General features: G+C 36.2%; 2 protein-coding genes across 6 annotated transcripts; both read left to right on the plus strand.

Annotated features, from left to right (window-relative positions):
* Nucleotides 1-203: 203 nt before the first annotated feature.
* On the plus strand, nt 204-12,571 carry LOC141586733 (regulator of nonsense transcripts UPF3-like). Of its 4 annotated transcripts, none has more exons than XM_074408042.1 (13): nt 204-587; nt 785-891; nt 997-1,092; nt 1,420-1,518; nt 1,609-1,685; nt 3,021-3,092; nt 3,948-4,071; nt 5,617-5,687; nt 6,707-7,163; nt 7,507-7,605; nt 7,705-7,802; nt 10,141-10,193; nt 11,865-12,571. In XM_074408042.1, the coding sequence occupies exons 1-12, from the start codon at nt 448-450 to the stop codon at nt 10,177-10,179; spliced, it is 1,479 nt and encodes a 492-aa protein (XP_074264143.1). In that variant the 5' UTR covers nt 204-447; the 3' UTR covers nt 10,180-10,193; nt 11,865-12,571. The 4 variants fall into 4 exon arrangements, with proteins under 4 accessions (XP_074264143.1, XP_074264145.1, XP_074264144.1 ...); XM_074408044.1 differs by having other exon boundaries at nt 6,707-7,139; XM_074408043.1 differs by having other exon boundaries at nt 6,710-7,163.
* Nucleotides 12,572-13,973: 1,402 nt separating this feature from the next.
* LOC141586734 (regulator of nonsense transcripts UPF3-like) lies at nt 13,974-23,314 on the plus strand. 2 transcript variants are annotated; one of them, XM_074408047.1, is made up of 13 exons: nt 13,974-14,427; nt 14,599-14,705; nt 14,789-14,884; nt 15,102-15,200; nt 15,290-15,366; nt 17,215-17,283; nt 18,165-18,288; nt 19,000-19,070; nt 20,634-21,066; nt 21,427-21,525; nt 21,633-21,730; nt 22,118-22,171; nt 22,516-23,314. In XM_074408047.1, exons 1-12 carry the CDS (start codon nt 14,288-14,290, stop codon nt 22,154-22,156), a joined length of 1,452 nt encoding a protein of 483 aa, XP_074264148.1. In that variant the 5' UTR covers nt 13,974-14,287; the 3' UTR covers nt 22,157-22,171; nt 22,516-23,314. The 2 variants fall into 2 exon arrangements, with proteins under 2 accessions (XP_074264148.1, XP_074264147.1); XM_074408046.1 differs by having other exon boundaries at nt 14,016-14,427; nt 20,631-21,066.
* The last annotated feature ends 4,184 nt before the right edge of the window (nt 23,315-27,498 follow it).

The raw sequence follows: 27,498 nt of genomic DNA on the forward strand, positions 1-27,498 counted from the left end.
CTCCTACTTTCATCCATGAACCACAACACTCATCACCAACAATAGAAGGTTTGTAGACAAACCTCTAAAAAGATGGACATGTCATTCTACAAACCTCTTCATGAACCTCTATTACTAATGCCCTTAATACACACGTCACCCTTACGGGCCACGGCTCACGCAACCCGCCATCCTTGCCTTCACGTCACCTTCTCGTCCCACCCATGTCACCCTCAAACCCCGCCCGCAAAATACGTAAATTAGAACAATAGCCAAAAATAAAATAAACCGTTTTCTTTGTTTTCCCCTTACATGATGATCATCGTAACGTACATGCCAACTATCGATCGATGAACAAAACAATACGAGGGTTCTTACTTCTACTTTGTTCCAGTCTACAAATCAATTTGGGTAATTTTGCAAAATTAGGGTTCTTCATTCTTCTTGTATGCGTAACTGTAAATTCAGATGAAGGAGCCTCTCAATCGTACCAAAGTAGTGATTCGCCACTTACCTCCGACGCTTTCTCTCTCCTCTTTTTTCGACCAAATCGATGCCCGCTTTTCTTCTCGCTACAATTGGTCCTCTTTTAGCCCTGGAAAATCAAGGTTTTTTATTTTTTGTTTATCAATCTCTTAATTTTACCGTTTTTGATGTTAATTTCATATAACTGCGATTATATTATTGTGATGATGTTAATGTGAGTGATGAGATGATCACCTTTAGAGAACATTGCAATTTCTCGATTTTTGATTGGTAGTTTCGTGTGTTGATGTAAATATGTGTTGTTTTGGTGAAATTGTAGTTATAAGAATCTGAAGTTTGCGAGGGCCTACATAAACTTCAACAAACCCGAGGATGTTTTCGAGTTTTCAGAGTTTTTTGGCGGCCATGTTTTTGTCAATGAAAAGGGTATATGGTTTTTATCATACTGTGTTGTAAATGTGTGATTGAGAGTTTTGTTGTTTGAGAAAAGATAATTTTATGTTCTGAATTGAGTGTGTTTTTGGAGAACAGGTACTCAGTATAAGGCTATAGTCGAGTATGCGCCTTCCCAAAAGGTCCCAAAGCCAATTGGCAAGAAGGATGGTCGAGAAGGGACGATTCACAAAGGTGCTCATCTTATTTATTCTTATTATTCGGTGGGTGGTCCGGGAACAATCTCTTTGTGTTCTTAATGCAGGGTTGTACGTAGCCTTAACCCTGCGTTAAGAACACAAAGAGATTGTTCCCAGACCACCCCTACATTTATTTGATTGCTCAAGAACACAAAGAGAAGTCGTATGGTACAAGTGGTCCTTCTCATCCCCTTACTCCGTCACTTGCGGGAGCCCTTCAGTCCTGCTCTAATGTTGGCTGTTGGTGTATTATTTCTTTGTTTATTGACTTTTCTGTGTGTATAATATGCCTCATCAAGATGTTCTTTTTGACGGAGATTAGATCCTGAGTATTTGGAGTTCCTTGAGCGTGTTTCGAAGCCTGCGGAAAATCTTCCTAGTGCTGACATACAACTTGAGAGAAGAGAAGCGGAACGAGCTGGTCAGTGGGTGTTTAGGTTCTGTTTATTTGATTCCTCAATTTCACTTTTATCTGGAAATTACAATGATTTTTGCCTGTTTTATTTATCAGGTGTTCAAGAAGCTCCAATTATCACACCCTTGATGGACTTTGTGCGGAAGAGGAGAGCTGCCAAGAGTGGCAATCAGGTTTGTTCCATATTTCCATCATAGATACTTGGTATTTCTTCACTTCAAGTTATAACAGATACTTGATATTTTCATCAGAGACTCGGCTGTCTTGAATACACTCCAATCGTTCTTGATTATGTATGCTGGACAAGTGGCCAAATTCACCTATAACCTTCTTCCTTTTGCTTTCCCCAAATTCTAATAATTTAAGCTTTCCTAAGTGCAAATCTTGATTATGCTTGTTGCTTGAAGCTTTAATTTGAATGAAAAATTTCCTTTCCTCTGGCTATTTAGAAAGTATCAGATGAGTAAACAATTTTGGAGCATGGTGAGGCTTGCTCATCTTAATTTTGAAATGTGTTTGAGATTGTATGTTTTCTCTAGACTTTTGACGGATAGAGGAAATATTGTAGACTTGGAAGCGTTTTTTATGAGGCTTTTATGCGCAATCAAAATGTGAGGGTGAAATGGCCAAATACATACAAAATGCTTTGCTTTTAATAAGACCAAATATGATGTACACCATGTGAAAATCAGAGATTAAATCTTTTAAATCTAGACTCTCAATAAAATTGGATGTAGGAAGAAAATTAAGTTGAGATAAAAGATGGGGTAGCTGGTTTGTGGATCTCAACGTGTATGGCTAATGTCTACACTTACGGTGCTAAAATGTTGTTGATAGTGAAATGAGGTATTTGCTTTTGTGTTGCTTGACCATCTAAGCTTGAAGCACTAGTCCCTGCAAGTTGAATTTCGGGCCTGGGGTGGCCTTGGGGGAGAGCATTTGATGCTCCGCCTGTATTATAATAAATATTTATATAATGATGTATATATATAGGAATAATGTAGTTAGAGAGAGACTGAAGGATGGCTAGTGAATATGTCTTCCCTGCACTTCACCAACGCGGAAGGTAGAGTTGATGATAGTAGACGACATCATTTACGTGATGTTACCATGTGGTTTGTTCGAAATATAGTAGGTAATCCTGGTATGGCAATGGTATCTCCATAACGAGTCGTTCAACATGGGGGCCACTCGCTGTCTAGGGGTGATGAACTGAGGTAACACACTCGAGTCTCTTGGGACGCTTAGACTTAAGTGGGCCATATGACCTCGTGGCTCATGTCGGCCTATGAGGGGATATTTATACAATTATACCCCTTCAATTTTCCCTTAGCGGAGGTGTATACAATTTATTAATGTTCCTTTATTAGGGAGACAATTTATTCAACATTAAGATAATCTGAGGAAGAAAAATGATTTAACATATTCTTTTTAGGAGTCCCCATTCATGTTTTTCCCTCTGCTTAAATTGACATTTCGTTGATAGTTTCTGCTGGGTTTGCTATCAGGCTGGGGGAAGATCTAGGATAGCTTCACCTGGGGACTCACGATCCAGCAAGCAAGGCTCTGAAAAGAAAAAGGTACTATTACATTGTCCGGCTTGATATATCTCTACATATTGCTTGATGTCTTTCTCATGTATGCGAAGGTTTCTACTATTCTATTTGAAAATTGTTGGCCACTGACTTGTCTATTCTGCATTTATTATTATCAGTCTATCTGAGCTTTTGGCGATATTCATGTGGGTCAATTTTTTTTTGTTTTGTTTTGTTTTGTTTTGTTTTGTTTTGTTTTGTTTTGTTTTGATCATCTAATATTTCCTTCTTGCTTGGCTTTACACTGTCAGTTCTGAATTTCACTTTAGCTTTTCTATCATTCTCCTTTGTTGTACTTCTCTCAGTGCGGAGATAGGTATTATGTTTGGTGTTCTGCAGTCAGTACTAATTTTCTGAGCACTTCACTGATTGGCTTCTCTTCCTCTTATAGTTTAAGCATTTAGATTATTGTGATAAGTATACAGTAGCTTCTTCATACTTTACATGTCTGAGCTATTTCTAGCACTGAACTGGGAAGGGCATTTCTTTTTATCAGCATGTATTAAATGTAATAGACGATGTCAATTGGTGTCATTAGTTGTGTAGAATTATATTCTATTTCGTCTTGATGATTTCTAAAAGTTACTTCTGTTTCGTTACCTATACGACAAGCTCCATCTCGTGGGCGCTCTTTTTGAAGCTGCATTACCTTGCCGTCAAAACTTTTGACATTCTATCTTCTCTGTTCATTGTATCATGTATAACTTCATCTAATTCTTGTAAGAGTTATGCGAAGTACCCACTTATAGAAGATAGGGGAACTAATGTACTTAAGAGAAGTGAATGACATAAGTAAAAAACCTTCAATTTATTTACGTGTTTTTCTGTTTGAATGTGTAGTATATCTTGAAAGCTAGTGGGAAGAGTGTAAATGGAAAAGACAAGTCAGCATACGCTCTTTCCTCTCAAAGGGAAAACCATTTGGACTCATCTATCAAAAAGGAACCATCAGAAAATGATGTTGGTATGTTTCATACAAAAGCATACATGCTTCATACTTGTAATCTAATTGCTTGTTTGTATCCAAGAAATGCCGGGAAGGGTTAGAAAGGGAGGGAATTTAAATCTTTTATGTGTAAAGCTTTGCAGAACATATATTCATTTCTCTTCTTTTCATATACCAGTCCCTTTTTTCGTAGAGATTTAGAAGGGAATTTCCACTCCCTCTTCTTTTTCTGTCATTCCACTTTTTGTTACTGTGACTATCAGCAATGCTCAGATAATAATAGTTTGCACAAATGATCCGATGATTATATGGATTGGAAAGTCTCTTTACATTATGATGAAAGCTGATCAAGGGCAAAAATGTCTTGATATATTTCAAAAGTGCTGGTTTTGTAAAATATCAGCTGGCCTGTCTCCTGCCCCGTTCCTGCTAACCACCCTGAGCTAGACATTGATCATTATTGAATGTTCGCACGAAGGCAACACCGTATCACAACCTTGTTATGAAGGTTTTGTAAATCATCTTGGTAGCATTAGTTATAGCGCAGTGATGTAGATCAATCCTTGTCTGTCGTTCCCAAGATCAAACCTCAGATTGAGATTTATGCCATGATATTAATTATGCTCATGAATTGGAAATTGGAACATTTGGAAGCAAGGTTATCTTTAGGTTGATATGCTAAATCATATGTTTCACTATGGAAAAAGGTGGAACAATTCAGAATCTATTTTAACTGAGAGAAATAGGAGTTACTTGTTTCTCAATGGGATTTATTAGATTAGACGGAGAGGGAAGGTACTCATATTTGAACCTGATTCTTGGGAGAGATTCATCTCTAAGTCTTCTTTCTTGACATTGAGTAGGCCTGATGCTGCCTCTTTTGAGTCCGGCACTGTGAGCACTTGGAAAACCAAAACACCTTTGAAGGTCCAGGCACCAGGCCTTTTGCTGGATTATGATATTTGAGAGGACTAATACTTTTGATATATTGTAGCGGCAAATACCTTAACTAGCTTCAAGCCTGAACATTTACACTTTGTGATAGTATTTGTGGTGTTTCACATTTATTCTTACGATGCAATTTTTCCTACTCCCTTTGGCTGAGATTGAAGACTATTCGGTAAGAAAATTTGGTGGGTTCTAGTGGTATAGACGTATAATTATGAGTATCCATTATAAGCTGTTGGCACACAATAGATGGGAAGCTGCTTTGTAACTATGCTTTTCTTGCGGTGTTCTTTGTGGATAGAGCTGAATTCTTGTATGTTTTCTATGGTTTGCCATTCTGATCGGACTATTTATCTTACTTTATTGCGAGCTAAGGCAAAGGGTGCTCAAATTAATATCGTGAGTCACCCTTCGTTGAAGGAAACGAGGTAGTTTGTTACGTAAGCGAGGAGTTGCTGTCCTCTGATGTTTGTTTTGTTTTAATAATTTGACTTATTTTTCGATTAGAAGATTTGGAATCTATTTTATTTGCAGTGGGGGGTTCAACAGTATATATAAGCAGTCAAAGAATGTTTTTACCCTGGGCCCTGACTAGTTTTCTGTGTGATGTTTCAGGTAGCATTTCTCATGATACATTGAAGAAAAGGATTCTGCTTGTGAAAGGGAAAGACCAAGAAATGATTCAGGTAAAGTAACTGCTTGCTCTTTCTACTAAATAATGATGCGTCTTCACTTCTTTGGTGGGTTGGTCAGTTGGTCTTTTAGGAGAGAGGAGAGAGAAACTGAAGTCAGGGAAAAGGATTAGATTTTGACGAAGGACCTAAAGATAATATAATATGGTCGGTATAGGTATTAGTTAATGGTAGCCTGGTAGGTGATGTGTATGTGTATGTGTATGTGTATGTGTATGTGTATGTGTATGTGTATGTGTATGTGTATGTGTATGTGTATGTGTGAAACACTCAAACACCATTTTTGTAGAAAACTCTTGATACTTCCTGGAACCCATTTTCTTATTGTTCTTGGAATTGGTCTTAGTATTTCTAGAATGTCAATAGCATTCTGAAGAATCTTTGGCTGCAAAATCAGTTTATAGGTGTAACATCATTGTATCAAGTGTGTTTTGCACTTGACAATTTGTTTTGCTAGTGCTTAATCAAATGCCTTATCTGTGCTGTTGATGAAATGTGTGGCCTCATAGGAGTAAGAGTATGTTTCTTAGACGTCTATATGCTTAAGCTTCTCTCTTGTATGGCTCAACATTTGATGACGCCCATTCTTGTTTATTTTTTCGTTGTAGTTGTTGGTGATTGTGAAAGACTCATTCTTCGTTGTAGTTGGGTTGGGGGCTGTGATAGAGCGAAAGAGCTCACTATATTGGTTAAGCTTCTTTCTAGAGGAGCAGTTATTCCATGGATCTTTGATGAAACAGTCTCTCTGACTTTTTTGTTAAAACAGGGGGCTGCCTGTAGAATCGTAGATCCAACCGGCCTTAGCCCACCATTTGCAGGGCCCTTAAGACATTAGGGTTAATGTTGGTTGTTGGGTTGGGTCATGATGTTTAGACCAGGTTAAGATTTCTGCCAGTATTGAGTTCTGAGCTCAACTTTTTGAAATTGTTGGTTGCTTTGGATAGTTTGTATTATAATATTTGAATATCTAGTAATTGTGTTAGACTAAAATGATGAAATGTTTCTCCTCTTAGCAGTCCAAGGTTGTTGCTTCCACGCCTGAAGCTCCACCACATACTGCGAAAATTAATCAGGCGAATGATGCTAGTGGAAAAATCATCAGAAGCATATTATTGAACAAGGATAGTCGTCTGAGTCAGTCACCTTCATCATTTTCAACAGAGCAGAATCTTCAAGCCCTAAATGCAGATAAAGGCAAGCGGCCACCTCGCCAATTTGGTGTCAGATCCAACGGGTCAATCTCCGTCAATGAGCAGTCCCCCTTGAATTCAGATTATGCTGGGAAGAATTCAGCTGATGGCAAAGCTTCTGGAAGTGAAGGCCATGGTTTTGCTGGTGGTCGTGACAGGCAAGACAGACGCACAAGAAGTAGAGAGAGACTTGATCGTGGTGTTTGGACTCCTCTTCGCCGTTCTGATGCCTCTCACACCAGTGATGGATTTCAAAGTAATGTTTCAGATGCTTTTGAAGGTAACATTGTCTATTATTTGAACATGGTGAGATGATAATGTGCTAACGGCTTGCACTACCCAGTAACTATTTTGATTGTTCATAAATCATAATATAGTCTTATAGAGATGTTAGTAGTAGATATTGGCGGAGTATACATTCTTTATTAATTTTGAGGGTTCAGAGAGAAAACAAGCCTGGTCTTGGTTATAATATCGTATTAGGAAATTCTTGAATTTAGTCTTCGTCATTCTTGAAGAGCTTTGTTTAATAGTTTGGCCTGGTTGATGCTTCATTCTTTTGCTCTGATGGCTTTCTCTATAAGTACCTCTTTGAAGGTTGGTATTTCACTCTCTCTTTTTAGGTAAACGTGCGGATTCCAAATATGATACCCTTCTGTCTGGCAGTGGGGCCGAGAATGCAGCTCATACAGGTGGACGCAATAGCTCATATACTGAAAATGGTCAGTTAGCTCTGTGCTTGTCTTGCCTGTTTGCCACCTTAGTTCCTGTGTGATTTCAATGCTTTGACTTGACTTAATGAACTGTTAATTTTGCACCAGGATCTCATAGGCATTTTGTCCGTCGTGCATCAACGTACAATGGAAAAGATGATGGCTCTTTTAAAAAAGGTGGAAACGTTAGTCATGGTCTCCATGAGGTTTGTGACTATACTTGTACCTTTACTTCTTACGTGTTTAATGCTTCCCTCAACCTCACATGAGCATCTTATACCGCGTTGGCTTTCTGTACACATTATCCCTACAATCCAACATGCCTTTTTAAGTTATATTTGGTTTCGGGGTATCTCATATTGTCATTGACATTTTATTTTGACAAAAGAATACTGTGTAAAAATAGGTGAACATTACACACCATCTTTCGTATACTCAATTTTTTTGTAAATTATATTTATATAATATTTACTCATCTGCTGAGAGATTTTTTTAGAGTAAAAGAGAGTTCCTCAATTCTGGGGAACAACATATACTTCCTCCGTGTTTTTTTTTTTTAATTTGCGTTTTAGAAGATTCTCAAGAAATAAGAAACTATTGGAAAAAATTCCACTAATACATCAACATCATTAGAGCCTTAATCCCAAAATGATTTGGGGTCGGCTGACATGAATCATCCTTTCGAACCGTCCATGGGTGAACCCACGCCTCAAAATGCGAATAAAAAAAGGGAAAATGAAAAACAAAAAGGGAGAAAGAAAATGTAATGGAAAGTCAAGGTAAACTTAAGGGTTTTAAAATCGAATTCCGGATTTCTTTTATAAAAACTTAAAATTTAAATCGAGAGAGAAGATTAAAACGATTTTGAAAACCGAAATAGAATTAAGGGTCCAGAATGCCTTAAAAGTGGTTGGTAAAAAAGTGTAATAAAGGAGAGAAGAATAAATAATTTAATTTCTTTAAATTATATAAAAACACTAAATATGTCAAAAAAAAAAAAGAAAAAAAAAACATCAAATACTAAAAATCCACATGTATCCTTTCCCTCCATTGTGCCCTCTCAGTCACCATAGTCTCCTCAAGCCCCAGAAATCTCATATCGTGCTCTATCACTCTCAACCGTGTCTGTCTCGGTCTTCCTCTACCTCTAGGGACCTTTTCTGTTCTCCAAGTCTCCAGCCTCCTAACTGGTGCGTCCATAGGTCTCCTTCTCACATGACCAAACCATCTTAGTCGGTTTTCCATCATCTTGTCATCTACTGCCGCCACTTTTACCTTTTCCCTAATCACCTCATTCCTTAACCGATCTTTCCTTGTATGTCCGCACATCCACATCAACATGCGCATCTCCGCCACACTCATCTTTTGAATGTGACAATGTTTCACGGCCCAACACTCGGAACCGTAAAGTAGATCCTTTATCGCATAGAAACCTCATTCCTTAAGGCAGGCCTAATTGCCGTGCGATAAAATTTTCCCTTAAATCTTTGAGGCATATCTTTATCGCATAGAAATCCTGAAGCACTCTTCCATTTCAACCATCCCGCTTTAATTCTGTGAGCCACATCTCCGTCTAACTCTCCATCTTTTTGAATAATAGATCCTAGATATCTGAAGAAATCTGACCGCTCAACAACATTCCCATCGAAAATAATACTCCCCGCCTCTGTCGATCTCAACCCCGCCACTTTAGTGAACTGACACCTCAAATACTCAGTCTTCCTCCTGCTCAGCCTAAACCTACGAGTCTCTAAAGTCTGCGTCCACAATTCCAACTTTCTCTCCACCCCCTCTCTCGTCTCATCAATCAACACAATATCATCAGCAAACATCATACGCCAAGGGATGTCGTTCTGAATATCCCTTGTCAACTCATTCATAACTATAGCAAAGAGAAAAGGACTAAGTGCGGAGCCTTGATGCACCCCGATGGTAATGGGAAATTCTTCCGTTCTCCCAACATTAGTATGAACACTTGCACTAGCCCCCTCATACATGTCCTTTATGAGGTCAATATATTTTCGAGACACACCCTTTCTCGCCAAAGCCCACCAAAGTACTTCTCTTGGTACCCTATCATATGCCTTTTCCAAGTCAATAAAAACCATATGCAAGTCCTTCTTGTCCCGCTGGTGTTCCATCAACTGTCTCATGATAAAAATCGCATTCATAGTCGATCTCCCGGTCATAAATCCAAATTGGTTATCCGAGATGTCTACACATCTCCTAAGCCTTTGCTCGATTATCCGCTAATAATTAAGTGAAATAAATGACCTTTGGAAATAGTAAAAGTAATTCTTTAGACCAATCAAATAACTTAAAACATCATTTTTCCCTAATAATTACTGTTTTGGGAAGTATAGAAAACATGTAGTGTATGGAAAACTGTAAAATGACAAATGAAAAGAAAATTCTGATATTTTCTGAAACGACGAATAAAACAAAACAGAGGGAGTATTATAGTATATAATAAGAAATAGAGGCAGTTCATTCTTTATGTTCGTGTTTCTGTTCCTAACTAAACTATATTGTTGAGATTTGCAGAAACAAGTGTGGGTTCAAAAGTCTGCAGCAGGTTCTTAGCTTGTCTTCACATGGTGAGTTCTTTCGTATGAATCACATGGTGTGTTATCTTATTCTAGGATATCATCCATTCTCGAAACTTGGGAGAATTGTAGATATCAAAATCGCATTGAGAACATTAGCATGAAAGATAAGTTCTGACCATTTGACATTGCTTGCCATACTTTGTTGATAATTGGTACGGAGTATTCCATAAGAGTGTTGCAACATTCCAGATTTAGTCCAAAAATAAGTTGGGGCTGGCTAACATATAATAGTCAGAATACTCAGAAAGAACTGCTTCTTATAGGAGGTAAAACAAATATAGGACTAGAAAGAAAGAACGGTGAACAAGAAAGAAGACATGTCATGTCAGCTAAACCAGAAGGTAGGAAACTAGAGTGAACAAAATAAAGTCAATAATTGAGACAAGGGAGAGAGAAGCAAGAAAAATGCAAATACAGAATTTGCAATCCGGACAATATTACAAGAATTATTGTCCTTGACTTCTTATGGAGCTAAAGACACAATTTTTTGGCTTTGACATATGATGGAAGACAGCAAAATGACTTACAAAACTTCTGCACTTATATTATGAAGTAGCAGTTGATGAGTGTAATTCTCAGCAATTTTAGTGGTGATCAAGACTCCAACTCCCTCTTACAAGCTACCACAAGGATAATGTAGTTGTAGCATTACATGTCTTAACTGTTTTCAGGAATATTAGTGTGTTGTACATTGACTTGCGGTATTTATTGTGGTGTCAAGTGTTCTAGTGATCCGCCCTGTCTTTTCTTGATCGGGGGAAGTTGAAGAGTACACTGCTACTATAAGCTTACCTTCGATAATTCTTGGGAAAGTGAGTTCTGCTTGGTGTGTCGATTCGTTATTTTTCTTTCCAATTTAAATGCCACCAGCAGTTGCTTACTACGACTTTCCATCAATAGTCTCCCTCTTATCAGCAGTGGGATTGCGTGTGCTAGGTATTTATGTAGTATTTGTTTGATTTGAACCACTACTAGTTCTTTCTTATGGCAGAAAATATTAGTGTTAATTAGATTTGTGCTAATGTAGAGAATAGGGTGAGACTTATGGATGTGTCTAGCTTACGAGTAATGCCTACCTGCTATCTAGTATCTATTTGTTACTTGTTAGTATATTTCATGTGTGTTTTATTCATGGCATGGTTGGGATGTTTTACAAATAAAGTCATTGATCCCCGTTGTGTGTAATACACTTCCACTTTAGGCAGTCTTCATGGGTCCTATTTGTTAAGCTAAAAAAAACTCTTCAATGGTCTTTCTTGTGAAAAATGTTATTACCCTATTTCTAGGTTTATAAAAATTATTGCTGGTGCATTCTTTTTCCTCGTGTGAGCGGGGCATTGATGAAATGGTGCATTATTTATTTGTTACTTGTTTGTATATTTCATGTCTGTTTTATTCATGGCATGGTTGGGATGTTTTACAAATAGTCATTGATCCCCGTTGTGTGTAATACACTTCCACTTTAGGCAGTCTTCATGGGTCCTATTTGTTAAGCTAAAATAAACTCTTTAATGGTCTTTCTTGTGAAAAATGTTATTACCCTATTTCTAGGTTTATAAAATTTATTGCTGGTGCATTCTTTTTCCTCGTGTGAGCGGGGCATTGATGAAATGGTGCATTATTTCACTCCCTATTAATATGGGCTAGTTTCTTTTTCAGAATCCCTTCGTTGGCACTCAACTGAAGTGACTAGGATCTACCGGATTTTGGATCGTTATCTTTACTTGTGAATATACTATGGTTAGATCTCCCATCTGCCATAGCTTTGAACTGATAGCAAGACTAGCTGTCAAGCATTATCCCTAAAGCGCTGGAAGAGGTCTTCTGGGGTTACATTTGAAGAGAAGCATCAGTTGGATTGTGTTTTGCACTAAAGGGTTAGTTGGCATTCAACTGGGCAAGTTAGTTGAAAAACGAGGCGTTTCATAAGTATCATGACTGAGAATAAAGCTAATGAGTACTCCGTACCATTTTATGGCAGGGAAGAATAGTTACACTCTTTTGCAGCTTTCTTGCTCACATGATGATGCTTCAGATTTTTGTCTTGGCTCCTGCTCGGGTCTGTATAGAGCTAAGTCTTGGCTGGTAATGTCGAACTTGGTATACTGTATATACTGAAGCACAAGAGATGCCCGCGCCCAACACTAAGTTCTTCTGAATGTGATCTTTAAATTGAATATATTCATAGGAGATCGTAATTGGTGCTTTAACATCAGCGATTGAAACCTATATCAACACGGTGGTTAGATTTTAAAGTCTGGTGTTGCAAAGTTAGTTTGGTTGCCAATTTGTAGATATTGGATATGTCTAATCTAACTATTATGTTGGTCATGCTAATATAGTAATATATGCTATAGTCACTGTTCTGCCTGGTGTTTGTTTTAACATCATTGAGAAAGATTACTTGTGCAATAGCTGGTCACTTTACCACAGTTTCCGTTCCTCGTAGAATCAAACTATACTTCTTCGTTGCGATTGTAGAACCAAATCAAGAGAATTTAACATTCAAGATGTCCTTTGCTTGAAGGGCGATACAATGGAGAGATTAACCGTTGAACATGTCTGTTATTTGAGGGTACCATGACTATATTTAAATCAAATACAACAAAGGGATATGTGTTTGTTATAACGTCACTGTCGACCTCACCGGTTCGTCCATTCGGGAAAAAAAAACATGATTTAAACCGGTTTGGTTATGGTTTACCATTTTGGCAAACCGGTGAACGGGTTAACAAGTTACTATTTCGGAAAGAAATGTAAGTGGATCGTGCTTCGTGTCAGTTTATCCTGCTTGGAGAAGAAAATGGCACGTACCAAGCATGACACGACACGACATGAGCATGGCATGGGAACTGGTGAATACGTGTGATAATGAGATGAGACAGCTTGAGCTTGGCTTGTGCGTGCTTGGCTCTAGCTTTTGCTCACCCCGATAAATTAAGAAGCCGAGCTAGCGTTAGCTCAGCTCAAAAAGCTCGTGAGTGGCTCGAACTTGTGTGATATAAGCTCGCGTTGAGTTCGAAATGGAGTTCGAGCTCCGGTTAAAGCTTGCGTAAATAGGCAAGGAGTTCATTTTTTAAGCGCGGGTAGCTCGAGCTCAAGTTTTATTTCATGAACGCAAGCCGAATAAGGTCAAGCTTGGGCTTAGCTCATTATCACCCCTCCTGATAAACCGGTTTTGGACCTTCTCTCCTTGAGACTAGAGCTGGCAAGTCTGATCCGACAGAACCTGAGAATATTACAACCCGAAACCTACCCGAACCGATGACGATCCATAACACGACATGACCCGATGATCAGTGACCCGAAACCGACCCGACCCGACCCGTAACTCGACATGACCCGATGATAAGTGACCTAGACTAGACCCGATATTGACTCGACCTGATAATGACCCGATTAAACTGATGAACCAACAATTATTAAACTTAATATTGATCAAAATGAAGTTGATTTTATTTATAGATTGATATGTTTGACTTAATAATGAAATAATTAAACAAAATAATGGTTTAAAACTAAATTTGATGGTAAAAAATTGAGGTAGTGTGATAAAGTAACCGGAGCCGATAATGACCTGACCCAAACCCGACTCGTCTCGATACATCATTTGGCCCGACCCGATAATAACCTGACCCAAACCCGACCCTACCCGGTACATCGTTTGACTCGAAATGATCCAACCTGATATGACCCGAACCCGATCCAACTGACCCTATTACCATCAAATTAGAGACGAAAAAATAAAATAAAATGAAAAAAATAAATAAATGAGTCCCCAGTTGTTCCTACTCTCCCCCTTTTTTCCACATCATCATCGTCATCAACATCATTCATCATAATCGTAAGTTGGTAACACACAACACACTAAATACAACAAAACAAAACCTATATGATTATGATGATTCCAATTTTCCAACATTCCGTCGATCATTCTTTCCATATCATATTCCTCTCTCACGGCTGAATTTAATTAAACTATACCACCCTAGGGTTTCCACCTTCTTCTACTTAAATCACAAATCAATTTGGGTATTTTCACAAAATTAGGGTTCTTCCTTCTTTTTTATGTTCTAATTCAGATGAAGGAGCCTCTCAATCGTACCAAAGTAGTCGTACGCCACTTGCCTCCTACGCTTTCTCACTCCTCCTTTTTCGACCAAATCGATGCCCGCTTCTCTTCTCACTACAATTGGTCCTCTTTTCGCCCCGGCAAATCAAGGTTTTTTTTTTTTTTTTGTTTTTTATAATTCTCGTAATTTTACCGCTTTTTATCATGTTTTCTGCATCGTTAATCATCATGTAATTGTGAATTTGTGATTATGAACATTGCAATTTCTCGCTTTTCGGTGAAATTTTTGTGTGTTTATGTGTTGTGTTGGTGAAATTATAGTTACAAGAATCAGAAGTTTGCGAGGGCGTATCTAAACTTTAACAGACCCGAGGATGTTTTCGAGTTTTCCGAGTTCTTTGGCGGCCATGTTTTTGTCAATGAAAAGGGTATTATTCTTAAACTTCTGGGATGTAATTGTGTAAGAAACAGGATATTTTGTGTTCTGAATTGAGGGTTTTTTGGAGAACAGGTACTCAGTATAAAGCTATAGTCGAGTATGCGCCTTCCCAAAGGGTCCCGAAGCCAATTGGCAAGAAGGATGGTCGAGAAGGGACGATTCACAAAGGTATTATTATTCAGTTTTATTAATCTTTGTTTCATTTGGAAACAAACTCCTTGTGTTAGTCTAAGGTTGCGGACATCCAATCCCCCTTACCCCGCAACTCTTTGGAGCTCTTGAGGCACTAGAGTAATGTTGGCTATTGGTGTGTCATTAGTTGGTTATTTGGCTCTTCTTTGTGTACAATGTCCTCATTGAGATCTTCTATTTTTGTGGAGAATAGATCCGGAGTATATGGAATTCCTTGAGCAGGTTTCGAAACCTGTTGAGAATCTTCCTAGTGCTGACATACAACTTGAGAGGAGAGAAGCAGAACGAGCTGGTTAGTGTTTTTTTAGTTTTGGTTATTTGATTGCTCTAGACCATTTCTCTCCGGGGTTTGGATTAATTTTTGCCTGTTCTATTTTTCAGGTGTTCATGAGGCCCCAGTTATCACACCCTTGATGGACTTTGTGCGGAAGAGGAGAGCTGCTAAGAGTGGCAATCAGGTTTGTTCCGTATATTCATTATAGATACTTGAGATTTCTTCACTCAAACTTATATCAGATATTTGATATTTCCATCATACAGTCGGCTGACTTAAGTACACGCCAACTGTACTTGGTCATGTATTCTGGTCAAATAACTGTTATTCTCCAACAACCTCATTCCTTCTCCTTTCACCAAATTCTAATAATAAACCCTTTCCTAAATATAAAATCTTCACTATAAGTGTTGCTTGAACCTCTTTTTTAAAATGAAAATTTTCTTTCCTTTTGTTAATTTGCAAGAATAAATGACTTAGACCAATTTGGAGCAAGATTGGCTTGCTTATCTTAATTTTGGAGTGGTTTTGAGATTTTAAGTTTGCTATAGACTTTTGACAAAGAGAGGATATATTGTAGATGTGGAATATTTTTAGGGACATTCAGTGATATTAAAATGTTAAAGCTCAATAGCCGAATTAATATGATATCGTCTCTGTTTTCTAACAAGGCCAAACATGTGTCTAGCATGTGAAAATAAGAGAATAATTCTTTTAAAACAAGACACTTTAATTTATTATGGGAAGGAAATTACAGTAAGATGATAAATATGGTAGTCGGTTTTGTGGATCTCAGTGAGTACATGTTACCTACCTTTGGGGATTTGAACTTCAGTCGCACTGTCACATTGTCTGGGGTAGTGGAACATGTTACTTACCTTTGGGGATGTATGACCATCAAGGCATCCAGCCTATAGATTTGCGCAGGCATTGTTCCTTACAAGGTGAATTGCCGTGGTCAATGTGGCCATAATTATTCATTAGATGGTAACCATAAAGGCATACTCGACTAACATCATGGATCTGAGGGTCCCTTACTTAAGGATTGGTGGCACTTGGAGGAACTTCGTCGATACGCAATGAAAAGTATAAAAATACATCCTAGAGGGGGTACAAACTACAAAGTACAAATCCCTGCTCATGAATCATCGTTTCCAAATGGATCATGAAGGGGATGAACCTCGTCTTTAAACTGGTGCACATTTGGGGGATCTTTGCTCGTTGCTCGTACCCGGTAAAATAAGAATGGATACTAGAGATGGTAAACCTCTATTCTAAGATTGTCCATATTCGAAGGATCTCCCCCCTTACCCGTTAAAATAAGAATGGATCAGTATCCGGAGGGATTTCAACTTTTATTCTTGAGAGGTAATATTGATTCATTAAATAAAGGCCATACGATATCAACAATTCATGTAAAATTTGAGGAATAAAATGTTGTAAAAATCAATTCAAAACAATCATTCCTAAAACAAAGATACGTAAATTATGTGACTTTTTTTTACATGCCTTCTAATATATTGATGTTTCTTCATGCAACCTTCTGCTAGGGGTTTTTGGGTATGACCTCACATGTTGCACATGACAATCCGACATTAGGTGCACCACATAGGAAGAACCACGATAGTGACGATCTTCTACTTATTCAATAATACATTAGATTTAAATACTCTCATATTAAAGGATAAAACCCACCATACGCGGAAAGATGACTCTTACTATATTGAGAGACTACAATTGCCGTTTATTGGGGGGGATTCCGGGGACGCAATGTCTCCAGCCTATCGTGGACATTTGTACCTCATCACTCCATCAGTTATGGACTTATGATACTTTCTTTTGGTATTGTTATTTAGGCATGACGATAACCATAATTGGCGTTCCTTTATTACAGTGAAAAAGTCATTACACGCTAAAATTATTCAAGAGGATAAAAATTGTTTACATCGTTTTTTTAACAGTTTCTCTTTCAAGGTTCTCCCTCTTCTCAAATTGACATTATTGTTGGTTGCTTTACTGGGTTTGATATCAGGCTGGTGGAAGATCTGGGTTAGCACCGGGAGAGTCTCGATCGAGCAAGCAAAACTCTGATAAAAAAAAGGTACGGAGTATTACATTATCTGGATCAGTGTATCACTACATATTGCTTGACGTCTTTTTTATGTATGTGAGGATTAATACTATTCTGTTTGAAAATTGTTGGCCACTCATTTCTTGGTTACACGTTATATATCTTTTTTTGTCGAGGTTTCAGTTTTTGACTAATTTGTGTGGGTCAATTGTTTTCTTTGTAGAACTTATTTTATTAAGAATATGTTTTTTTTTTATTATTATTTATGGGTATTTTCTTTATGTCTGGCTTTACCTTAGGTCAGTTTTGAATGTCGACTCTAGCTTCTCTATGAATCTTGTTTATTGTACTTTTCTAGTGCTTATGTAGGTATTGTATATGGTGTTCTCATGATCTGGAAATATTTTCTGCGCTCTTTGTTGTTTGACTTCCGTCCTCTATATTATAAGCTTGTAGAATATTGTGATAAGTTTACAGTTTTTCTTAATGCTTTAAGTGTCACAGCCATTGCTGGAAATGGACTTGGCGGGCATTTTCTTTTATTAGCATGTATCTTATGTAATAAACGATGTCAAATTCTTGTCATATTAATGTTGTGTTAGAATTTTGTTCGATTTATTCTAGACAATCTCAATAGGTAACGTGCGTTTTGTTATTAATATGACAAGCTCCATCTCTAGGCCCGTGTTTTTCCTATTCTAGATAGAAGTTGGAGCTGCATTGTTTGGTCAATAAAAGCTGCGATACTATATTTTTTTTGCTCATTGTATCATGTATGACTTCATCCAATTCTCTTAAGAGATGTGAATTACTCACTTATAGAAGATGGTGTTATGCGATACACTTTTGTGAAATGAACTAAAGTCACAAACCTGAACTTCTTTACCTGTTAATTTTGTTTGAATGTGTAGTATATCCTGAAACCTAGTGGGAGGAGTACAAATGGAAAAGACAAGTCAGCATACGCTTCTTCATCTCAAAGGGAAAATCACTTGGATTCTTCCAACAAAAAAGAAACAGTTGAAAATGATATTGGTAAGTTTCATACATTATTGCTTTTATAAATAATAAGTTTGTCAAGTGGAATTAAGTTCTCTAAAAGGCATAAAATCTAAAAAATATACTGTAGGTAGTGTGGTCGTGGTTTGGCCACATAACAATTTTCCAGAGAAGCTCACGGAGGTGTATCCTCAGTAGAGTGTTATTATGCTGTTACTATCTCTGCCATTAAGTTTTTATGTTTGCTTTTGTTTTTCTTCTCTTTTCTTCCATGAAAGGAATTTTGAACCAACACATATATCCTGTTAATAGGTTTTTCCTCACAATCTATTTCACCCAGTCTGAGACTGTGAGACACTTTCTTTTTTTCTCTAATTATTGATTAATCTGGCATGTATTCAACTTTAATTGCTTGTTTGCATCTGGGAAATGGGGGAATCATTTAGAAAGGAGGAACTGAATCCCCTATTGAATGAATAGAGTATATATATATTACTCCCCTTGTCACTGACCAGTTACTCTCAGTGGAGAGAGAGATAGAAAGACCCCTTCCTCTCTCTCTTCATCTTGACAGTGCGCAGTTCTCTTATGTTTTCTAAGGTTGACCATTTTATATATTACATTCTTGATCGAATTATTATCTTGCTTCCTTTTGGGCTAAGACCACGGGTGCTTTAGTTAAGAAAACGAATTACCTTTTTTGAGAGGCAATGAGGCCCTGATCAGTCCCCTTGATGTGTTGTTCAGGCAGCATTTCTCAAGACGCATCAAAGAAAAGGGTTCTACTTGTGAAAGGGAAAGATCAAGAAATGACTCAGGTAGACATTAGCTTACTCTTATAGTCTCATGTACCAAATCATGATGTGTCTTCATTTCTTTGATTGTTTATCCTTCTTTCACCTTTTGATCGTTTATGTAGACATTCGTTTTTTGCCACTCTGACCCTCTATTTCTCTTTAATAATCGACATGGGTGACCTTTTGCAGTTTCGTATGTAGCATTTTTGTCCGTCAGCCTATTTTAATTCTACAAATCAGCTGCCATGATTGATCATTCGATGAAATCACACTATGTCATTTTTTTGACATCCTTTGTCATGTTCATGCTTTATGTTTCAGTTTTGTACTTTGCATATGACCTTTCTTCACTTTATATGTATTTACTTTGTATCGCTTATTTGTATTATTTTACCTGTCATTGATTGTTTGAAATGATGTTTCATCTTAGCCGACACAAGATTAATTTCAGATTGGAGCTTTGTTGTTGTTAAAGAGGAAATTAGTGTATAAAGGAAGATTTTCATACTAAACACATCAAAGTGACATTGTTTCCTTCCGCTTCCTTACTAACAGTTTCACTGATCGTCTCAAATGACGTTTCATCTTAGCTGATCCTAGATAAATTTCAGATTAGAGTTTTGTTGTTAATGAAGTGGAAAATAATCTAGAAGATTTTTCATGACATTGTTTCCTCTCGCTTTTCTTCCTTGTTTCTCTGATCCCAAAAACGAGCTTTCATGCTTCTCATTTAATACTAGTAAGCATAAAACTAAGTATGACATCTTACTATGCACATTCTAATTCTTTACGTGCATTACTGATTTATGCTGCAATAGGAATGTCTTAATTACTCATATTTTTGTACTTGCGTTGCTGATTTGTGTTGCTGTGCAAAGGACTTAGTTGTCCATATTTTGTACATGCCCTTCTTATCTGTGCCAATGTGGCAGATAATCTTGCCCAAACAAACAATTTCTCAGAGTGCTTTGCTGTAAGTGAGAGTGAGAAAGTTGGTAACAGGAAAATACCTACGTGTTGCCAAATCAACTTAAAACCCATCTTGTGGAGTAAAATAATTGCAATTGAGTGGCAAAATCAGGCAAGAAACGACTTAGAATAATCCCAGTAGTGTATTGGTTTGAGTGAAAATTGGAAATTAAGGTTTTTTCTCACAACAGTTATGGGAGACGAATGAATGTTTTTCAAGGGAAGGCAAAATGATTCACGAAACTGGTTACGCTTCTATTTTTGAGCAGTCATTCAATGGAACATTCATGAAACAGCCTCGCAAATTTTGTTAACAATGGGGGCTGCATATAGAGTGACTGAGTGAGTACAACAATATATCTAAACTCCCTTTCCCCGCCATATGTGCGAACCTTTGAGGTATTGGGATAAAATGTCGGCTGTTGTGCGTTGGGTTGGGGCATGATGTTTGGGCCAGGTTATAAACTCTGCTATGCTGTGTTGTGAAGAGGTATGGACTCTATCGAGTTCATGATATTAACTATGTGAATTAGTTTGACTTTTTGTTGCTTTTGAAATTTTTTATATTATAATATTTGAACGTCTAATTAATGAGAAATGTTGCTCCTTAAGCAGTCTAAGGTTGTTTCTTCCACGCCTGAAGCTTCACCGCCACTTATTGCGAAAATTAGTACGAGGCATGATGCTAGTGGAAAAATCATCAGAAGCATATTGTTGAACAAGGATAGTCGTCAGAGTCAGTCACCTTCATCACCTTCGACAGAGCAGAAATTTCAAGCTCTGAATGCTGACAAAGGCAGGCGGCCACCTCGCCAATCTGGTTTCAGATCTAATGGGCCAATTTCCATCAGTGAGCAGTCCCCCTTGAGTTCAGATTATGCTGGGAAGAAATCAGCGGATGGCAAAGCTTCTGGAAATGAAACCCATGGTTTCGGTGGTGGTCGTGACAGGCAAGACAGGCGCACAAGAAGTAGAGAGAGACTTGATCGTGGTGTTTGGACTCCTTTACACCGTTCTGATGCTTCTCCCTCTAGCGATGGCTTTCAAAGTAATGTTTCAGATTTTTTAGGTGTCATTGTCTATGATTCGAACATGTTTAGACGATTACATGTGTTTACAGCCTGTACCACCCTGTTAGCGTTGTTAATTGGTTAAAAGCAAAGGGCATGGGGATGAGGGATCCTTTTTAGAGATGTTAGCCAGAAAATATTCGAGGAGTACAGAGTATTTACAAATTTTGAGAATGCAGTGAGGAAACAGTCTTCTCATGATGGTAATATTGTACTGGGATTTTTCTGAAAGTAGCCTACTGTTTATGAGTGTTGTTAAAACGAGCTTCATTCTCTTGTTTTGATGGATTTTTCTCTATGTGCTTCTGTGAGGTTGGTATTAAACTCTCTTTTTGTAGGTAAACGCGGGGATTCCAAATATGACCCTGTTCATCCTGGCCGTGGGGCGGAAGTTGCAGCTCATACAGGTGGTCGTAATAGCTCATATACTGAAAATGGTCAGTTAATTTTGTGCTTGTATTGTCCATTTCCCACCTTAGACCCTTTAGTCATTCCAAAGCTTTGTCTTGACCATTGACATCATGAACTGTTAATTTTGTGCCAGGATCTCAACGGCATTTCGTTCGTCGTGGACCAACGTACAATGGAAAAGATGATGGCCCATCCAAAAAAGTTGGCATCGTGAATCATGGTCTTCATGAGGTTTGTGACTTGTATTTTACCTTTTAGTTTGCCTGTTAGCGTTTCCCTCAATCCTCATGAGCTCATTAGACAATGTCGAGCTTCTCCGTACCCATCATCTCTACAATTCAACGGGCCTTGTTAAGTCTGTGTTGATGCTTCACTTATTTATATGCTCCATTTGTATTTCTTTTTTTTTTTCTCCTTTTCTTTTGAGTATATCACGTCTTCAGTTTCAGGGTAAGCCATTGACAGTTAGTTTCAACAAAAGAATAATTAAAAGTATAGTTTAAGTTAAAGAGACTTTCTTGATTTGTGAGAACAGCATATGTTAAGAAGCAGAGGAGGTAGTACATTATTTGTGTTCATGTTTCGCTTCCTATCTAATTGTATTGTTGCAATTTGTAGAAACAAGTTTGGGTTCAGAAGTCAGCAGCAGGTTCTTGAGCTTGTCTTCTTAAGGTGAGCTCTTCCATATTTATTGCAATGCTGTTTTATCTTAGTCCAGGATGTCATCATTTTTTAAACTTGGTAACATTGTAGAGATCAAAACCACTTCGAGAACATAAGCCGAAAGATTAAAAGCCGACAGTTGGGACATAACTTGCCATGCTTCGTTGATAATGAGCCTTTCATAGGAGTGCAATACATGTGGGCTCAATTTGTGCTTTGCTATGTTTTACAAATTAAAGCCATTAATTTCCACTAGCTAAACCCCGTCTTTCTTATGAAATGCTCATCATCCTATTTTCTAATTTTATAAAAACTAAATACACCCCCATTAATAGAGCTTGTTTCCATTTCAGAATTTCTTTTGTTGCCACTCAACTATAGTGACGAGGTTCTACTGGATTTTGGATAAATCTTTACTTGTGAATACCGTGGTTAGATCTCCCCATCAGCCATAGCTTTGAACTGACAGTCAAGGCAAGCTGTCAAGCATTATCCCGAAAGCATTGGAAGGGGTCTTGTGGTGTTACATTTGAAGAAAAGCATCAGTTGAATTGTGTATTGCACTAACGGGTTAGTTGGCATTCAACTGGGCAAGTTAGTTACAAAATGAGGCTTTCATTAAGTGAGAATAAAGCAAATGAGTACCATTTATGGCAGCAAAGAGTAGTTGGGACACTTTTGCAGGTTTCTTGCTCATATGAAGATGCTTCAGATTTTTGTCTTGGCTCCTGCTCGGGTTTGTATAGAGCCAAGTCTTCTTGGTAATACTGTATATACTGAAGCACGAGAGATGCCAGCGCCCAATATACTAAGTTCTGCTGAATGCGATCTTTAAATTGAATATATTCATAGGAGAGATCCTTTTGGTGTTTAATGTTAGTGATTAAACCTATATCGACACACGTTATGTTAATTAAATTATAAAGTGAGGTGTTGCGAAGTTGGTCAGTTTTATGTTGGTCATGATATAGATTGCAGTTGTGCTTGGTGTTTGTCTAACAATACTGGAGAAAGAGGTCTTTGTGTAAGCTTTCTGGTATCTCCATGGCTCTCTTCCATTGTAATAGGTAATTGCTGCCTAGCTGGTCACATTACACAGCATATTCGTTCTCGTGTCGGTATCAATATTTAATCTAGTGCTATATTTCTTCAGTGCCATTGTAGCCTTGTAGGAGGCCTCGTAACGTCATCAAATTAAATTATTTTTTGTTCAAGTAACATAACTCTAGGATCGAGGCGTTGAGCTATTGATGAGCTTAACTCAAGGAAGCTAACGAAGTTTTCGATTTTGGTACTGTAAGTTTAATTTTACATTGATGCGGCGTAACTAATTTTACTCTCAACTATTCTCACTTAAATTACCCAGTATATTACTAAACTAGTTTGAATGTCCGTGCGTTGCAATAGGATAATTAACTTATTTATAATGCAAAAAAAAAAAACGTTAATAAGGGTTTAATGTTTTTTTATTTATTTAATTTAAAGAAATTAATTTATTTATTTTCCTCTCCTTTTTTACACACTTTTTCAACAATCACTTTCTTATAGATTTTACCTGGTTTATTCCGGATCCTTAACTCTATTTCGGTTTTAAAAATCGTTTTAATCTTTTCTCTCGATTTAAATTTTAAGTTTTTATAAAAGAAAGACGGAATTCGATTTTAAAACCCCTAAGTTTACCTTGACTTTCCATTACATTTTCGTTCTCCCTTTTTGTTCTTCATCTTCCCTTTTTTTATTCGCATTTTGAGGCGTGCGTTCACCCATGGACGGTTCGAAAGGATGATTCATGTCAGCCGACCCCAAATCATTTTGGGATTAAGGCTCTGATGTTGTTGTTGTTGTTGTAGGGTTTAATGTTTACATTCTATGTCTAATGATTTGTTTACATATTATTAAAATATCTCTTTAAAAAAAATAAAAGATTAATATATACGTGGGTTAACTCTTATTTATAATCATATAATCACCCCACTTTATACTAATCTTTCGATGTGAGACAATTCTACTATTTATAAGTAGAGTAAATTATCAATAACTCCCTTTTACAATACACTTTTTAAAATTTACTCCCTTTTTAAAAAAAGTTTAAAAATTATATCCAAAATATTGCAAAAATTTAAAAATTGCTACCAAACCCCTACTTTTGCATTTTTATGACAAAAATGCCCCTTATTTTATTTCTTATATGACGAGTATGGTGGTGAAGTTTGGGCGGAGGATTGTGGTGGTTAGCCGTGGAGTCCTTGGGTGGTTGAAGGGTGGGCATAGTTGTAAAGGAGTTGGGTAGTAATATGAAAAATAAAAAAATAAGGGGTATTTTTGTCATAAAAATCCAATTATTGGGGTCTGGTAGCAATTTTTAAATTTTTGCAATATTTTGGGTGTAATTTTTAAACTTTTTTTTAAAAGGGAGTAAATTTTAAAAAGTGTATTTTAAAAGGGAGTTATTGATAATTTACTCTTATAAGTAATATATTCACCAAACTTGGATTTTTTTCTGATGTGGGAAAATTCTACTATTTATACGTAATATATATTCATCAAACCTGCATTATTTTTCAATGTGGGACAAATAACATACTCAGAATTACACCATCTTTTTTGCACTTAGTTCGACATCCAACCAGAACTCGAATACCGAATACAGACAATTGCTACTCATTATATCTAATAGTTATATTTAAATTTAATAATATGATCAAGTACTCTCCATTAATATTTGTACGTTGTTTTTCTTCAAAAAAAATTTCACATAATTTAGATACGGAAATTTCCCGTGGTACCCCTTAATTTTGTCAGATTTTCTATGTTATCCCTACTTTTAAGAATCTGCCTATGGTACCCTTGAGGTTCCTTTTTTTTGCCCATGGTACCCCCTTATGTAAAGGCTGTTAAATGAACGTTAAGTTTGATGGCGTGACAATAAAATAACAATTAAAAATAATACCCCCTTTATTGTTTTATTGGTACGGATATCTCTCTCTTTTAAATGAAAATTTAATTAACTATATCATTATAATATTGGAAATTTCTCATGGTAACCTCTTTGATAGATTACACATGCTACCGTGGACATTTTTTTTTTTATCATAATTAAAATATGTGCAAATGATAGGAACCTATACTCTAATGATAGAATATTTTTTAACACAATTCTAATTATATTATTTAAACGTAGTATATTTACCACACCTACATTATTTTTCAATATGAGACATATAAAATCTATAGGTAGAAAATATAATGATATGAACTTTTAAGAGTTCTCCAAAATAATACTTAAGAGACTCAAAAGATTTTGGGTTGATGCCCAAGTTCCAAGGAAGCCTCCTATTTATAATCATAGAATCACCCACCTTATGCTATATTTCGATGTGGGAAAATTCTATTTTTTATATGTAGTATATTTATCACACCTATATTATTTTTCAATGTGAGACATATAACATACTATGAAATACACCATCTTTAATATGTGCAAATTATATGAAATCTATATATACTCTAATGATAGCATTTCTTACCATGAATCTAATAATATTATTTTCATAATTTTTCTACCGACATTATTTTGCCAAATGAAATGTAAAAGTTTTTATATAAAAATTAGAAACATCACTTGAATATAAAATAAGAAATACATAGTATATATTATAATAACTAAAAGATTTTCCAAAGATTAACTTAGGTTAGAAATCATTATTGTAGAGACAGTAATACAAACTCTTTTAAGAGCTCTCTCTGACAATACTTAAGAAAATCAAAAGATTTTGGGTTATGACTTCTATTTATAATCATAAGATCACCCTGCCTTATGGTAATCTTTCGATGTGGGACAATTCTAATATTTATACATAGTATATTCACCAGACTTACATTACTTTTCAATGTAGGGCAAATAACATACTAAGTACACCATTTTTTTTTTTGCACCTACTTTTACATCAACTTGATTTAATAATGAGAAAATACAATACAATACAATCTACACTCTAGTGATAGCATTTTTTGTCACAATCTAATTATATAATTTTCATACGATACTTTTTTGTCAAATGAAATATAAAGTTTTTATATCAAAATTATAAACATCACTTTAATATAATATAGAAAATGTATATATATGGGACAGTTCTATTATTTATACATAATATATTCATTACACCTACATTATTTTTCAATGTGGGACATATAACATACTAAAAAGTACATATCTTTTATATCAAAAAATTTTGGGTTAATACCTAAGTTTCAAGGATGCCTCCTATTTATATTTATAGAATCACCCTACCGTATACTATTATTTCAATGTGAGATACATAATTTAATTATTTAGACGCAGTATGTTCATCATGCCTACATTATTTTTCAATGTGAAAGATATAACATACCAAGAAATACATGTCTCTTCTTAAAAAAGCTACTATTGTATACATATTATTTTTCTTTGAAGATAAAACCACTTAGACTCGATCATTAGATAGGGATCTCTACATCGTACATATAACGACTCATTAACGCTCTATTACTGAATTCAGAAGACAACCATTAGTAAAATCTTTAGTTTTGTACTCTGTCATGTTCTTAACTCTTTCACGGGTAGTTCCCTGCAACGATTTCCACTTTATTTTTTATATCATATCGTAGATAATGATAGAAAATCTTAAGAGCTCTTTAAAACAATATTTATGAGACTCGAAAATTTTTGGGTGGATAAATAAGTTCCAAATATGCCTCCTATTTATAATCATAGGATCACATCACCTTATACTAATCTTTCGATGTGAGACAATTCTACTATTTATATGTAGTATATTCACCACTCTTACTTATTTTCCAATGTGGGACAAAACATACTAAAAAGTACACAATTTTACGTATTAAAAAGTACATCATCTTTAATATGTGCAAACAATATGAAATCTATACTCTAATGATAGTATTTTTTTCCACAAAGCTAATTATATTATTTTCATAATTTTTTTAACGATATTTTTTTGCCAAATGAAATGTAAAAGTTTGATATAAAAATTGGAAATATCACTTGTATATAATTTAGGAAATATACATATTATAATAATTAAAAGATTTTCCACTTTATTTTTTACATCAAAAATTATACTTTCCTAAATTGATTTTTGATGATGTGGACGCTCTCAGATCGCTTGAAAAAACTCTCTTTTATATAGATACTAGATTTAATGCCCGTGCGATGCACGAGCCGTTTGGTAGAGTCTTTTGAATTAATATCAATTATGTTAAAAACGTCGTTGTTTAATAAAAAAAACGTATATGACTTTAATTGAAATGCTTTAAGATAAGAATTGTTTGAT

Source organism: Silene latifolia, chromosome 6, assembly GCF_048544455.1.
Source record: "Silene latifolia isolate original U9 population chromosome 6, ASM4854445v1, whole genome shotgun sequence".
NCBI lineage: Eukaryota > Viridiplantae > Streptophyta > Magnoliopsida > Caryophyllales > Caryophyllaceae > Silene > Silene latifolia.